Source organism: Scomber scombrus, chromosome 3, assembly GCF_963691925.1.
Source record: "Scomber scombrus chromosome 3, fScoSco1.1, whole genome shotgun sequence".
Classification (NCBI taxonomy): domain Eukaryota; kingdom Metazoa; phylum Chordata; class Actinopteri; order Scombriformes; family Scombridae; genus Scomber; species Scomber scombrus.
The window spans coordinates 12,835,519-12,852,020 of NC_084972.1; the positions used below are offsets into that span (position 1 = coordinate 12,835,519).

General features: G+C 39.3%; 1 protein-coding gene across 1 annotated transcript in view; it reads left to right on the forward strand.

The window, feature by feature from the left end:
* The first annotated feature begins 11,279 nt into the window (after positions 1-11,279).
* Positions 11,280-16,502, forward strand: part of LOC133977672 (pleckstrin homology domain-containing family G member 4B-like) — a 29,174-nt gene continuing 23,951 nt past the window's right edge. The window contains exon 1 of the mRNA XM_062415916.1: positions 11,280-11,304. Coding sequence (XP_062271900.1) covers positions 11,302-11,304 — 3 coding nt within the window. The 5' untranslated portion in view covers positions 11,280-11,301. The remainder of the gene's footprint in view (positions 11,305-16,502) is intronic.

Here is a 16,502-nt window from a genome sequence, read left to right on the forward strand (position 1 = left end):
AGGTGAGGAGAGGGTCATAATGCTGTTAATGTTGAGTCCACATGCCATCTGGATCAATTTATCCTGCTAGTGGAAATGACTGCCTTCACCTGGCAGTGGGAGGAAACACTTATCATTAGTGCTTGTTTGGTTCAGGCTTGTTTTAGTGGATCATCCTATCCTTTTGAGGAGAGGCTGCGTTTGGACTTAAAGGATACGTCTTGTTCATTTCAGATGCTTTGAAGTCAAGAGATGATATGTGGACGCAAAACAGAGTGCTCTGAATATATAAGCCTTGTCTTTATGTGATCTTGTTCAGAGGGAGAGGCTTTACATCTGTGCTTCTCAAATTACAGTCTGTCACTGTTGATAAAACACGATATCTAGTGGTGTAATATATATACTGCAAGTTAAAATAGTGAAGGAGACACATATAAGGCACAAAGACAGACTTACTGGTGTTTAATATGGTTCAGTATGTACGTTTATATTTTCATCATATTATTATACATGACAAATATAGTTTTTTATAGTTTTAATGTTGATCACAGTAGAACCATTGTGTTTTTTCTGTCTCACTTTAGGCACTTTATGAAAATGATTGCGCTTGTTTCACTTAACTTCCAGGATTAATGATTTCTTTGAACCCTCCTCTAGACATAGCCCACACACCCCAATAATGACACACACACACACACACACACACACACACACACACACACACACACACACACACACACACACACACACACACGCACGCACGCACACACACACACACACACTTGCATACATACATAATATTAGAAACCGCTCTTGGAATTTGTAATCAGGTCAGGTTTTTACACACATGGACATGAAAAATAGCAATTTAAAAAACTAAATACTGTGAATAAGACTCAGTGTTATGGCTTCTGGTTCACAGTGACCTAATGATCAAGACTAAATTATTTTAATCCTCACATGGCTCATGTGGCTATGTGACTGGCACAGATAACAAACTTGAAATGACAGGAATATTATAAGAATAATCGGGCTGGAGGACCAGACTAAATAGTTGAATGACCAATATACACATAAACACCATGAGAGCATGATATTATTTCTGTATAACCATGCATATTAAGAAAAATACATACTATGACAGCTATGCTATAACAGATATTACAACTCAAATGACATCAGACAAACCTTGTGCTCTGCAAACGTCTTAACAATGACTAATCCAAATCTCTGGCTCTGCTATTCCAAAACTGACAGGCTAGCCGGATCATTCAGTCTCTCCTCTTTTTTATATTGTTTTAACTTAGAAAAGAAATATGGTCACATCATGGACAATAGCAGGCCAGAGCACTGAATGTACATATGACTGACCTGTGATCCACTGTTGAGCATCTTTGCAAATTGGGAGACTCTGTGTCCCTGAGGGCTCTGATGACAATGAACTGCTGCTAGTGCATGCTGACATGCTAATGCTACTAGGACCGGGTGTAACAGGGGTGTTCACCGGTGGGTGACTATCTTTTAAAAGGTCTTCAGGTTTTGTTAGCATGGCAACCTTATCATCCTACTAATTTTTTCTCCTTTCTACTCTGAAAAGTGCTCTTGTATTGTGAAGGCATCTTTGGATCTGTGCTGTTTGCTGCACTTTTAGCAAGCCAGAAATGATGTTTCCTGGTCAAGAGCAAACAAGTGTCAAGTGATAAACTAGGTGCAACAATGCATAGGCTAATAAATTACTATAATAAATTAATTATAAGAAATTGCTAAATATACATAAAATACTACAATACAGACATCAGAACTTGTGATAACACTTTCGTAGTTATAAACTTGTAATAACAACCATGACAGACACAAGCTAAGCTTCATTCGAGGCATAGGCTACTGCTGTGGTTCCAGGCTCATTGTTTTAGTGACATTTCTACACAAACTAATTGTGCATTCATTGAAACTGACTTCATCTTATATATTAATCATATGTGTTTGAGTGGTGCTTGGCTGGGCTCCATCAGCCCTCAGTGTAGTTGTAGTGCCTGCATTGCCTGTATTTATGCCACTGGGTTGGTGATTCAGACTGTTAAACCACCACTGTATGGTGGCTTTTTGGTTAGCCAAAATATCTGCTACACTGACAACAACCCAAAGAAAGCGAGGGATCCAGGCACAGCAAATACTTTGAGAAACCCAACACAACTACTGTCAACACAGTTTTACGTAAGCAGACACGCCTCAACATAATTAGTATCAAAGCGGGCAAGAGAGACTGAAAACTGAAACAATGTGATTGTCTGATCTGGGGAAATAAATTATTTGGGACACGAAATGAAAGTGAAATAATGGTTTGGGAGCTCTCAACTGAAATGGTAAAAAAAGAGAGGATGGGATACAGACAGAAAAGCAGACACAAAGATAGACTGGAAGAGACACAGGAAAGGTGCACATACTGTACAGAATAAGCATTGCTCATGCTCAGTGTATCAGTAAAGGATTATCAACTTTGCCCAGTTGAAGTTCCAGTTACTAAGTATTAAATCAGACAGATTAGCTCTGGTCAGAGGCCACCAACTCCCAACAGCTGCTCCTGGACTGTTTACTGTAAGAAAAAAAAAATGCAAGAGGGAGGACTAGAGGGTGAAAAAACAGGGTCCAAAACAGCTGGGGAAAAAAGAAAAGAAAAAACTGAGTTCAGCAGCAAGCAATAAGCAGAGGGTGAGAATAAACAAGAGGAGAGTGGCAGGAGAAAATAATGAAACAAGACAAGAGACTTTTCGGGAAACTTGCAGAAAATTGAGGAAAAAAAGGAAATGGCTGACATAAAAGAGCACTGAGAGATCAGTGTCAGAGAGGGTAAAGCAGTTAGAGGCAGTCAGGGAGAAATGATCCCAGGAGACACTGAGGAGACAGTTGATGAGACAGATACTGAGTTGGGGAGGGGAAAAGAAGGGCGGGATAGTTGACAAATTTACAGACTTGTGGTGACTCACTGGTATTTTAATAAAACTCACATATTACTCTTGTATGTCTCTGGCTTTCCCAACAAAATTAACACTCCTATTAACTCACATAACAACATCTGTGAATCATAAATCTATCTGTCTCCTATTAGCCATTTTCCTTTGTTTATCAGTGGATCCAATGAGAACCAAACATTAAACTCTCAGAGTACTACTCTGCTACTTTCACCCTTGATTGGTCAAGTGTTTGGTGGACGATAGAACGACGATAGAAGAAGCAAGATATCTTCTCGTTGCTGTTCTTTTCCCACACACACACCTGTTGTCCTCTGCTTCACCTGAAACAACATTGTCTGTGTGTCAGTTTATCTCTGACTCAGCTGCATGCTTGGGTCTCCCTGTTTCCCATGGCCTGGCAGCAGGCGTTGTTTTCATATACCACTCTCCCAAAACACCATTGTGTCAACAGCTTTGCTTACACAAGCAAATAGAGTTGAGAGTTAATCATTAAATACTGTCTTGGTGTTGTCTTCTTGGGTGTCCTAATGACTACTTCAGTCCAATGTCTCAAAAGAAGCTGCACTGTGTATTGATATGAAAGGCCGGAAAGCTTATGGGATTATCACAGAAGAATGAGTCATTTCCTCATTTCCTAGCATTTAATTAAACAGTGTGTTTTGTGTGCTCCTGGTTACTTGAGATGAAATTGACCTTGACCTCTACAGTGCTCAGTATTTTCATGTTTTTAATCATTTAAGCTACACCAACACAGCTATTAGGATGGCAGTGTGGGTCTGTTGGTCCAACACACTGCTCCAGCATGAAAGAGTATATTGACAAAATCTGCCATGAATTTAGTATAGAAATCCAGGGTCCCTAGATGATGAATCCCAATTACTTTACCCTGACTTCACTAGTGCTACCAATATACTGTATCATGAGCCTCAGTTGTACTTTTACTCTCTATTAATCCTGACCATTTATACAGGTTAATAGCATTGTGATATTCAATAGTTAACATGAACACATGCTAACTAAAGGCAGGTTAACATGGTAATGCACATTGAACTCCAACAATAGATACATGGGTCAATGACGTATAAGGATTTAGAACAACTCAATTGTGGAATAATAAAAACAAGCATATCTAATGCAGTAGTTCAAACATTCAGAATGTTGTGTAACTGAAGATCCATATTATACATTTGAAATTAAGTGATTTTAGTGGGTTTTTCAAGATTAATTGGCACTGGCCTTAAAAAAAGTCATGTGGTGCGACCATGATTCATCTTGAAATAAATTAATTTACTTAACACGCTTCACATCTTTTTTTTTTACAAGTTTTCAGTAATATAAAGTGTTTGGAAACAAAGTATTTGCATTTTTTTTTTAAATCTTTGTAAATGATGATCTTTTATTTATATAAGACATTTCAAGATGAATCATGGTCGCACCAAATGACTTTTTTTTAAGGCCAGTGCCAATTAATCTTGAAAAACCCCCACTAAAATCACTTTCAAATTATAATATGAATTTTCAGGTACACAACATTCTGAATGTTTGAACTACTGCATTAGATATGCTTGTTTTTATTATTTAAAATTGAGTTGTTGAAAATCCTTATACGTCATTGACCCACATATAGCTGAGGCTGATATAATACAATACAGTTCAGACGATTGTTCAGACTGTAATTATGAGCAGTCAAGTTTAGAAAAAACGCCCATGTCAGTGTGCTACGTTTAATTCCAAGATGGAAATGTTAGGAAGTTTGTATCAGATTTCCACACGACCCACTCCAAAGATGTGACACAGCAAAAATAGCTAATTTAGGCTGCTGTATTTAAATGTTGCGGAGATAAGGCCAGCATTGGAGGTAACCATCTTGTTATCAGAGTGACATTGCTTACAATACAGCAATAGATTGACAATTTGAAGTAAAATAATGATAATACAGAGTTTGGCCTGACAAAGAAGATAATACTTAAGGTAAAGATAACAACATGGTTTTCATTTCAGAGCCACTCCTTCTACTCCACCACTGGCAAGAATCTAAGAATAATGGAGTTGTCTCTCCATTTTTCATCCATCTAACAGTTTCTTATTTTTATTACATCTTCCCGGGGAAGCTAGCGAGGAACTATACATTCAGTCTTGTCTCATTCTGAATCACTTGCTTGAAAGAGAGAGAGAGAAAACTTCCCACATTTTTGTGCCACAGCTTGCAGCCATCGTTTATCTGGCTTGTCTGCTGTTGTGAATTTAACACCTGCTTCCTACACTGGACCAGCACCCAGCAGTGGCCAGCTGAGGTTAAAGCCTCTCAGCACTGTGGTTCTCAGGAAAAATCAGGACAGAAAGAAAGGGGCCAACCAAAACATGTGGAACTGCTCAGTGGGCCTACCATGCAGCATGACAGTTTCACATATGATAATAATCAATATTGCATTTAAATCCTTCAAAAGAAATTGTTAGCCAAAAGCTTGCCTGTATTCCACAGAGATGGAAATGCCTTTGATTTAATCATACAGAACTGTCTCTAGAGGAACAATTACTCTTTAGAAGCTGTTTGTATAGTTGTCAATGACTTTATTGTAAACTGATGTAATATTACTAAACCACACATTTATCATACAGCTACCCACTTGAATGTCCATTCAAAGCCTAGAAACAGAATATGGAACAAATATACTTTGTTACATCTGGCTATGGCAAATATGTTTCCAGTTTGAAAAGTCTTTAATGTATCATTCCTCTCCTGCACAGTCCATTACTCTCAGCATCCAATCTACTAAGCCCTCACAAAGATAGATTCAGGCTATATCCTAGATTGCAGCTGAGTGGGATTCATTGGCGACGAACATTGCTTTTCCAAAAGGGATTGAAGTGTGGATTTGCTATAAACTGAATTTTTTTTGATATAATGACATGAGGATAGCATTATCTGGGATGTGGAGAGCATGAACAAGAGGATATCTGAGCTGCTGAAGATTATAATGAATCTTACTATACTGTACATACTAATTGTTGCCTGTAGGCAAGATGGTTTGCCCAGTCTTTACATCATTTTGTAAATTTTAAAGATGAAATAAACACTGCACGGTCATTATTTTTTGTACAATGAATGAGTAGCTGTTTTAAAAAATATCCATCCATGTTCTACAGTATACTGCGTATCCTCTAAAAAGTCATGGGGGAGCTGGTTCTGACATTGGGCTAAAGGTGGAGTACATCCTGGACAGGTTGCTAATCACAGGGCTACACTTGCATGGGGAGAACAAACAAACTCCAAACAGAAAGGCCCCAGTCGGCTGATGGGTTTGAATCCAGAACCTTCTTGCTGTGAGGTGACATTTTAACCACTGCATGACCATACCGCTTTTTTTTTTTTAAACATTAGTTTTTAATTATTTTTGTGCTGAGTTTTTTGTAAAATGTTTTTTTTTTTACTAATGAGTAAAAAAAGTGAAAACTAGTTACACTGGCAAAAGGATGTATTTGTATCCCAGCGAGACCTTCTTTCAGTATTAAAATGTGATGTCTCATTACATAATCTCAGTGGGAACAAAGCTCTTAAAGTGGGACAGATGGAAAGCAATTTAAAGTGTTGGAGGCGTCTCTGTCCTGTCTTTTATTATTAGCCATAAAAATGGAGCGTGATTTGTAGTGCTTGATAACCTGATGGATTTACAATTTCAAGAAACGAACATTTGGTAACATTTAATGTCACAATGCATCACTGAAGCCTGGCACTTCCATGAGATTCTCTGGCACCTGAATGAACAATGAAAGATAAGTGCACACACACACATTCATACACAGACACACAAGAACACACATGCACATAGTCGCAGTGACCCTGCTGGAATGTCCTTGAATTTACAGCCTTTCTTTAGAAGACACTCATTTTCCTTTTTCCACCACACAGAGTGACATGCAACTCAAAACATGCCTTAAAGGTGTACTTCACACAAAAAACACATCTGTGGTGTAGACAGATGTCGACTTCTCTGTTGAAAAAAATGTTTATACAACCAAATACCGCACACACATCACAAACCAGTGGCTTCTAAGCTTGACAGGACTGGGATGGGCAGGAAATGATGTCACAGTCACAGCAGCAGATCTCCAGACGCTGATAACGTCGCTGTCCCTGGGAAAGTGAAACAAGAAAGAGACAGATAACCCCTTTGTCTTCGTGTTCCCACTTTTCATCTTGTCCCATCAAGGCAGGAGAGATTACAGCCAAAAGCTATTCAGACATTCGCCACCGAGACAATGCACTTCATAATAATGTCACTGAGACATGCTGAAAGTGTTTGGGTTTGTTCCAAAAGCAGGATAGACTTTATCAATGCTGAGATAACTGTTCTCCCTTGGAGTTAAATGAAAACAACCTTAGATACATAAACTTAATTAATCTAGGCTTGGAGAACAAATGGAGTCAGGTAATTGATCCAAGAACTGATGCAGGAGGTAGAGTGCCAGCAGGAGAGTTGGTGTTTTGCCGTTCTTTAATAACGATATTAGTGAGTACACTCACAGTGAGTCATGCTTTATAGACTCCAAACAGACACAGAAAAGTGGAGGCTGCTGTGTCTGTGTGCATGTGAGGTTATGTGGGTGAGTGTTGGTTTTGAAGTAAATCACTGAAGGGGTCCTGTTCAGTCGCCTTAGGGGTCTCCCACTCACTAGGAAGGAATTAGACATGGAGGGAGGAAGGGAAGATGGAGCACTCAGGGTCTCATCCTGCTGTGTTTGCGTGCAAGTATGTGTGAATGTGTTTATGTCTACAGTATACTTAAGAAGCTGAAGTACACGTGCATGTTTATACGGCTGGTTAATGAATCTGTGTGGGCGTGTGCTCCAAACTTCCTGGCTTTGACAGTATCTCCAGAACTCTTGCTCTCTATCTGTGTGTACATTTTCCTGTCTAGTTTTGTCTGGTTCTCTGTGTGTGTAGCTATGCGTGTTTATGTCTGCATTTTTAAGCGCTCCCTATCAAATCTCCACACTCACTGACTCACAGTGCATGTAGAAACCCCCTCCACTGTCTCGCTGTTGGTTTAGATGGACAGCCCATATGGTTTTCATGAAGGAGGGATCAAAACTGAGTGTCAGCCCGCTGTGGCCTGCTTTCATCCTGCCCACCCTCAGCTTCACCGTCACGTTTCTGGAGCGGAGCCAGCCTGGACTGGTCTAGACCTTGACAATGACTGTAACAAAAACAAAAGTAGATTACCTTTTTTCCTCATAAATCAGATGACACATCAGTAAAGCAATATTTTTTGTCATTCTTAGCTTACTGGAGCTCTATTGTATAATCAATTATTCTGGCTGGCAAAGATAATTTTGAGGTAATCTAAAACAGTGATGCCTAACATAAACTGTCCTCCAGAGAGGACTGACAAGTTTATTTGTCAAATATAAAATGTCACACTTATGCATATTTTAGTCACAGAGCCAAATATTTCTCCTAAGGACATGGTAGAGACCATATCAGACTTAAATGCAGAGTGAAAATTTAATTTACATTAGCCAGGTAGTCAGAAAAACACATTCTCCAAATGAATGCTACCATGCCTCAAAATCTGCTGGATGTGTGAAATGAAAAAAAAGCTATTTCTAACAAGTTCACCTCATAAACTTAAAATGTGATAATATGTCAATGTTGTGTTGAAAGCTCGATTCTGCTGCCCCCATGTGGGGAAAAAAACAAACTCTGTTACTGCAGCTTTAAAAATCAATATCAGTCCATCTCTAGTCTATGGACTGTATAAAACAATGAATGTAGCAAGGTGTGACATGGTCTATTGGTTTGCATTCAAAGCAGTTTGAAGCCCAGGGTTGCCGCTTATGGACAGGTCCATCTCTTCCATTTGGAGCCAATACCTTCCAAATAGGGAATACAGGGTGTTGCCTTTCACATTTTGAAAACATGCCCCACAACCGAAGGCAGAACTGAACACAAATTTACTGGGAGCACTGAGAAGGGCAAACTTGGGCTATTTTTAGCTACCATAGCTAAATTATACTAATAGCACAGGTATCCTAATCAAGTCACATTAAACCTACTGAAATAGCAGCAAGTGAGCAAACTGTGAATCACAGTTTTCAATCAATGCCCACATGGCAGACATCAAAGCTACTGTGTTTTCAAATCTTATTAATGGGACAATCATTTCTGAGGGCCCAAATTTCATGAGTGAAACCATAATGATTGAAACTTGTAAAAAAAAAAAAAAAAAAAAGAATTAGTATTTCTAGTGACAACCTTAAGCTTTTTTGGTCTAGTGGTTGTCGGAGCGTTGCACTTAAGCTACTTCTAGTCACAGATATCACTATTAAATAGGATACTTGTTGAATTAATATGAGTTAGCATATTTGGCAAACACCTTTCAAGTACTCTCTCTTACTTACTCACTATTCAGTTTTCAGAGTTAAACAGACAAGACAAGAACACAAGCCTGCTGTTTCTCCAACCATTCAATTAACTCCTGCTTAAAACAACTGTCCACAACATGAGCTGCCTTTGCCAAGAAAATACGAGGAAGTGGACGACAAGAAAAGATTGAGAAAGAAAGAAAGGAAGAAAGAAAGGAAAGAAAGAAAGAAAGAAAGAAAGAAAGAAAGAAAGAAAGAAAGAAAGAAAGAAAGAAAGAAAGAAAGAAAGAAAGAAGAAGAAAGAAAGAAAGAAAGAAAGAAAGAAAGAAAGAAAGAAAGAAAGAAAGAAAGAAAGAACAGAGACGGGGAATGAAGAGTGTACCACATCTCAAGAAAGTCACCTAGGCCTACATATTTTAGTGGTTTAGGGTGAAAGACAAATTAGCATGGCTTTCTTTCTGTGAAAGAAAAACATGCAAGGAATGTTCAGTGTCTGCAGAGTGGGAAACCACAGATACTTAGGGAGCTCTCGAGAGGGGTTTATATTTCATATTTTCATTGGGAACTTCACCTGCTGAACAGAGAGAAACTTTTGATTAAAAGAAATATATTCTAGCCTTTCTCCTCATGATGAAAATATCCATGGACTCATGTAATTTCTGGAATTTGAACGAACAAACACACAGAGTTTGAGGCCAACTGTGTCCTGCTTGTCTAACCACCTCACACGCACTCAGTCTCTGGCCTTTTGCCGACAGAAATAAACGATGGCCTGTCAATCTCTTCCTTCAAGGAATGTCTTGGTGATGCAGCAGGACTTGGATTTCAAACCATACATCTTAGAACTCCAGATGTAAACTGTAGTCCAAAGGGTGTAACACTACATTCCTCAGGCCTAATGTGGAGGTGTAGCAGCACTCTCCACATGCCTGCCTGCTTGGCTTGGACTTCAGCAGGGAAGCCCCTCTGCTGTCTCTCCCTTTGATATGAGTCAAAGACTGGCAGTCTGCCGGAAGACAATTGCTGAAGAAAGGAAATGAGAAAGCCCGGAGCAGACAGTGGAAGTCTACGAGAGATAGGAGAGGGGAAAAAGACTGACTTAGTCCTCTAAAAGCGCCCAGTGATTAAAATAGAAAGAAAGGGGCCACAAACGAGGGACTGAAATTTGGCAGCTCTCTGATGCTGGGCCAAAGGAGTGTGCATGCATGTGTGTGTTTACATGCATGACCAAGTAGGTTGGAGGTTTAGATCCATACTTCACATAAAGAAACACATACATGTAGTGTATGACTTTTTTACACTTGTGTATCCCTCTGTGCCATATTGTGTCTGTGGGTGCGCTTGAGTGTGTGATAAAGGCTGCTTGAACCGTGTGTGTGTGTGTGTGTGTGTGTGTGTGTGTGTGTGTGTGTGTGTGTGTGTGTGTGTGAGAGAGAAGAAACTCTGAAAAGCCTTGAGGGGGATTTCCTCTGAAAGGGAAAGCTTTTCTCCTCCCCCTCTCAGACAATCCTTCCCTCCTTCTCTCTCTCTCTCTCTCTCTCTCTCTCTCTCTCTCTCTTCTCTCTCTCTCTCTCTCTCTCTCTCTCTCTCTCTCTCTCTCTCTCTCTCTCTCTCTCTCTCTCTCTCTCTCTCTCTCTCACACCCTCAACTTGCTCAAAACACTCAGAGTAGCCAGAGAAGCGAACGAGAAGTGAAAGAGGAGTTAGAGGATCAACAGGCAGCTTGAGAATTTTCTGTATTCTGTGCCACACACACTCAGACTTGCAGAAAGTCTATGAAGATTGGACATGACTTTAGTCAGTTTTCTGTCAAGGTGACTCACTGACATGTGGATGTACTTCAACCGATGGCAGCTCCTCTGTTGTTGATGCACTAAACATGGCAAGTCTGTCAGCCCAGAGCCCAGGGAGGCTGTCTGGAGAGGATAAACAGGACCAAAAATGAAAAAACATTCTGCCTGATAGAGGAAAATATTTCTGCAAAGATGGTAATGTAACATCTACTGAAACCTTTTTCTTTCATTCTTGTCTGTTGTTATTGGTTTAAGAGTTAAAGTGCTCCACTGACCCAGTAAGTGAGAGCATGAGCCTCTGGTTTGGACAAGCGACTTTGTTTGTCCATTGTTGCCAAGTTTACGCACTCAGAAAAACAAAAGGATAATGTATTTCATGTGCAGCCTTTTTCAGTTGCACGATACTGTGCACAGTAATGACTCAGTCTTTTGTTCTCTTTTTTTAAATGAAACTTTATCTTTGTGACATACAAAGTGAACACAAAGTTGTTGTTACTACAGACTTCAAACCTTTTTGTCATCCTGAGCACAGTTGGTGGGACTGTTTCACATCAGCAGCCCACTGCATCTCAAGCTCTTTAAGTGTGTGCACACTGACAAAGAGAGAGTGACAGGGAGGAGAACATTGTCTTTTGTTTAGCTTCTTTAAGTCCTTTGATTAGGATTTAATTGATGCGGATGGCACACATACTTGAGTGAGTGGAGAGTGTTTTTGGTTGTGTAATTTATGACTACTTTGCATGTACACATATTGGAATTATCAAGTTCTCCTAACTAAAAATTTTAAACCAAAGATCTTTTACAGCAAGGGAAGACTAGTCTAAGCTGGTCACACCAGCAACTAATTAATGACAGTGATTCAACCACAAGATGGGAACATTTTAGAGTTGGGCGATGAGATTCTGTGTGGATGAGTCTTCTTTGAACTTTTATTTAGATGTTTCTTGCTGTTGTGAAAATGGTAAAATAGATGCAGATTGTCTAGAAGTTGTATCTCCACAACATTCAGCTTTACCTTTCTTCTTTATATGGGTAGCTTGTCAGACCCGTAACATCTGCCCAAGCATGCCAGATAAATTATAGCTTTACGGGGAGCAGGAAGGAAGAATGTTTAAAGAAGTCCAGATTTGGCTGCTTATCATAGCCACTGCTGTACTTTGTCCTCCTTTCCTATCCAATGCGGCACTTGTTTGACCAGGTTTTACAGGACCAACTGTTTGTTTTAGTTATTGCATGACTGATGTTGTCCTCCGTGACCACCCTCCAACGTACAGTCATGAGCCTGCAGAGTCTAAATTATTAGATTACTGTACTGTGCGTGACCAGGAGCTTCTATCTTGGGTAAACACTCAACAATAAAACTAAATCCAGAGTTGTGGCTCTGCAAATTTGCATTTGGTTACTGTATGACAAGAGTCACTCATTCACCAGCAAGGTCAAGTATATTCTTCTAAGGCCACCTAAGGTGTTTGTTTTTCATTCAGTGTACAGTAAACATGGCAGTCTGGTGCTACACTGATAGAATTTACAGTGTTAGTGTCTGTTGAAGTATTCAAAGTTGATTCAAAGTTAATGCAAATTATTAAAACCTGATTTGTCATTTTGCCAAAGTTCATGTCATTTGCAAAATTTACTGAAAGACTGAATGATAGATTTAGCTTCAAGCAAAGCATATATTTTAAATTATGCTTTCCTTAATTCATAACAAAGAGGAGACAGATCTTTTTAAACCTTCATTAACCAATTTTTAGGCCACTTCAGGGAAGCAAGCAGTAAGCAAAACATTGACAAAACATATCACCTTATAAAGTTGATGTGACCTTTCCAACAGACACTGATAAAAATTAGCATTCATTTGACATCCTGTTTCTATTCACCTGACAAATATATGTCCAATATTCACTCTTCTTTAAGTTTTATTTTGGATTCAAAATATCTTGAATTTTTTTTCTTTTAGCAGTTGCTCCATTTTGTTCAGTAGCCAGTTGCTGTCTTTGTCTTGTCCTGCATGGATTGTTAGCTTTAACAGAGCTTTTCCCCTTAACATATTAGCCTTTTTCTGCTGGAAACAACACTGATGAGAGTGGTGAGAGTGAAGAAAAAGTTGCTGGCAGAAAAACCAAAACAATGAGCTTAAAGACAATAAAACTGAGAGGAACTGCAGAATCGGGAGATAATGTTGAGTAGGTTCATTGCAACAAGCGACCCCTTTGACATACAGTATATGATGCCATTTGGTCCATTGTTCATATAAAATATTGATTTTATAGCAGCTTTAAGTCTGAAGATAACTGACACAGACTCTCTCAGAATATTACTGTAAATAACTGAAATAACTGCTCTGTATAATCACTTAAGTTTCAGGTCATTCAGATATCCATCCCAGCAACAATATGCATGCATATACCATACCTTAATCTATTAACCACACTATGGACACGCTGAGTGAAAGCATCCAGATTTTGATTGGCTGACCTGGCTTCCCCGGGTCACAGCTGTGTCTTTCTCTTTTTTAAAAGCCATTAGACAGTCATCAGTAGCTCCCTCCCCTGCCAGTAAAAAGTCATCACATCTTTACAATACTGTCGTCTGTACTCCCTTTGGCAGACAAAATAATACTTCCTACCCACTGCACCACTTGTTTCACCAAATTCCTACCAAAGCAGGGATGGGGGAAATCTGTACAATGTTACAGGTATGATTTGTAGAGAAAATATGTATAATTGCAGACAATTGCCTCATGCAATTGCATGAGTCAATTTACTTCTATTTTGCCTCATTCAGCAAGTCATGGTTCTGAGAGTTGTCATGGAGCTGCGAACCGTATTTTCAGCGTGTTTATTGTCTCTGTATCATAAAAGTGGGTCAAACTCAAGAGAGGTTCTGCAGCATATTTCAAAACAGAGCCAAGTGCTCGGGGGAAATGTCTGCGCAGCTATAGGTTCTGCGTGAGTCGGTTTTCAGGGTGCATTTTCTCTAGAAAAACAGTTACTGTAACATTGTAATTTCCTATGTTTGAAAGTTACTGCTGTTGTGGCCTCCTCTGGTAAGATAACAGTTGTATTATAGCTAGTTTAGTGGTCATGACGGATCATTCTGCAGCCACAAGAATACGTTGTGGCTTGCTTAAATTTGAAACCAGCTGAACAGCTGGTGGCATCCTGCTTGACAAAAATACATTTACTGAGGGATTAAACCTTCCAATTTCATAGTAGGGTTTGGTTACGGGTTAAAAACTCCCTGGTGCAACTTTCCAGCATCATCCAGCAGTCTTCTCTAACCCTGTTTCGAGTTGAGCATTTGTTTGGACTTAAAACTTTGCACAGCTCAAGAATGGAGAGCAGCAGATGTCAGTACACTCCTTATAAACACACTCATATGCTGACAAATAAACACATTCCTTGTATCAGGGCTTAATGGATTTCATAAGGCTTCACTTCACTCATCATTCATCAGCCATTTTGAAATTGTGGGAACTATGGGAGAAACCTTTCTGTTTTCGCCTCATTACCTCATCAGGAACCTGTCTGATCCTGAGGTGTAATTTGAAAGTATATGCTGACCTGGCATAAGAGGAAAGGAGAGAACCAACCCTCTTATTCTGTGCATCCAGATCAGAGAAGGATGTAAGCGTAGTTTCAGAGCTCTGTTTTTAAATGTTACATTTCATAACATGTGGTTACCAAGAAGAGAAGCAGTGACTCAGTGTTTTTGATTTCAAAAGAGACGACAGCAGTGATTTATGTCAAATTCAGACTATTCTACTGACAGATATTTTCAGCTAGACTATCAGCATCAGTGTTGCTTTGACTTTCAAGCTAAAGCTAAATGTTCACTATTCATTATTTACAGACTCAGGGAAAATTAATGAGTCACTTGTGAAATCAAATCTCTGCTCGCCCACATAAAAATTGATTTAAATTCTTGGATCTTGAGAGATATGAGGAAGAAGGCCAAGCCAGATATGCAACAAACTATTTATGTGGCCTCTTCCTTTAAAAACATTTTAGTTTTTCAGAACTACAAAATGAATGAATGAATAATAGGATTAAAGGGCTGTTAGCAACCTCAGACTGTGTTTACTCCTGGCAGCAGTGACTTTAGAGAAATGATGTGGGAGTTTTGTCTTTTAGGCCCCTATTTATTGGTTGAAAAGGATTTAAGATGGCTTAGCTGAGTGAAGTGCCCCTCTGCTGAGTTTAACAAGAGTGGATCACACACAAAGACAACACTGTCTCATTGCCAAACAGGAGATACCGACTTTGCAGGGAGGAAGGAGTAGAGGAGGAAGGGGAATTGCTGAGAGGTTACATGTTTATATGATTATGGCTATGACTCAGACTATGACTGTTATCGTGATTATGATTATGATTGCTCCAAGATTCAACATCTTGCCACTTCCTGGATTATGTGTGAGTTCAGTGATAGTAATGTATAATATTCAACACATTTATTGTGCCTTTTTTTTTAAACACAAAAGAAGAGATAAAAGATGAGATATCCATAATGATCTAATTCTATAAACATCTAGTATATTCTTTCTTCTTCCTTTGATTTTTTTATTTACCACTTTTGATAATGTGTCTGTGTCCTGTCCACGCTGTGATATGTTGTTGACTTGCTGGTGTGTAATGTATGTTTTTTGACATGTCTGCATGTCCAAACATGCAGAATCCAGGCAGTATTCAGCATTTACTGGCAGGTCTTACCTAAACTGTCACTTCTGCTTATGTTTTGCTTTTAGCCCGGAGGTGGGAGTGACAGTCCACTTCTTAACAAGATTTCAGAAAAATGTGATGACCAGTCAAGAAAGAGACATCAACACATCCTTTCAGCATGTCACTTTACGAGCTGTCTATTTATGCTGAACTTAATCTTTACAATCACACTGTGGTCAATTTACCTTCTCTAATCTTATGACCCTTTGTGGCTGATGGGAAAGATACACACTGTGCATTACACACCTTGACAGTTTGTTTATACTGAAACCTTAAATCTGTGTTCTGACTTTTTTTGACCAAAGCCTGAGGCAATGTAGAGAAACGTATAATTACCTGCCTAATACTCAATGCTGCAGAAAGTCGAGGGGGCCTAAAGGGTAGACAAGACAAAGAGAGTGAGCCATTATAACAAATGTCTGTTGTCCACACCAGCATGTCAATTTGGGATGAACAATGATCTTTGTTGGAGACTGAAGCTCATTTAGAGCTAAATCACAGGCTACACTGGACAACAGTGGGCAGAGAGGGAATCCCCCCCAGTCTTGAATGTGTAGAGGAGGCGGCTGTGGAATGTGGTCATTGGCTGGACACTGATCAAACCCCTCCATCCCTGCAGGCCAAGATAAAGGTTTAAGATTTAAGTTTGATTGAATGCTTTTCACTGGCCATTTG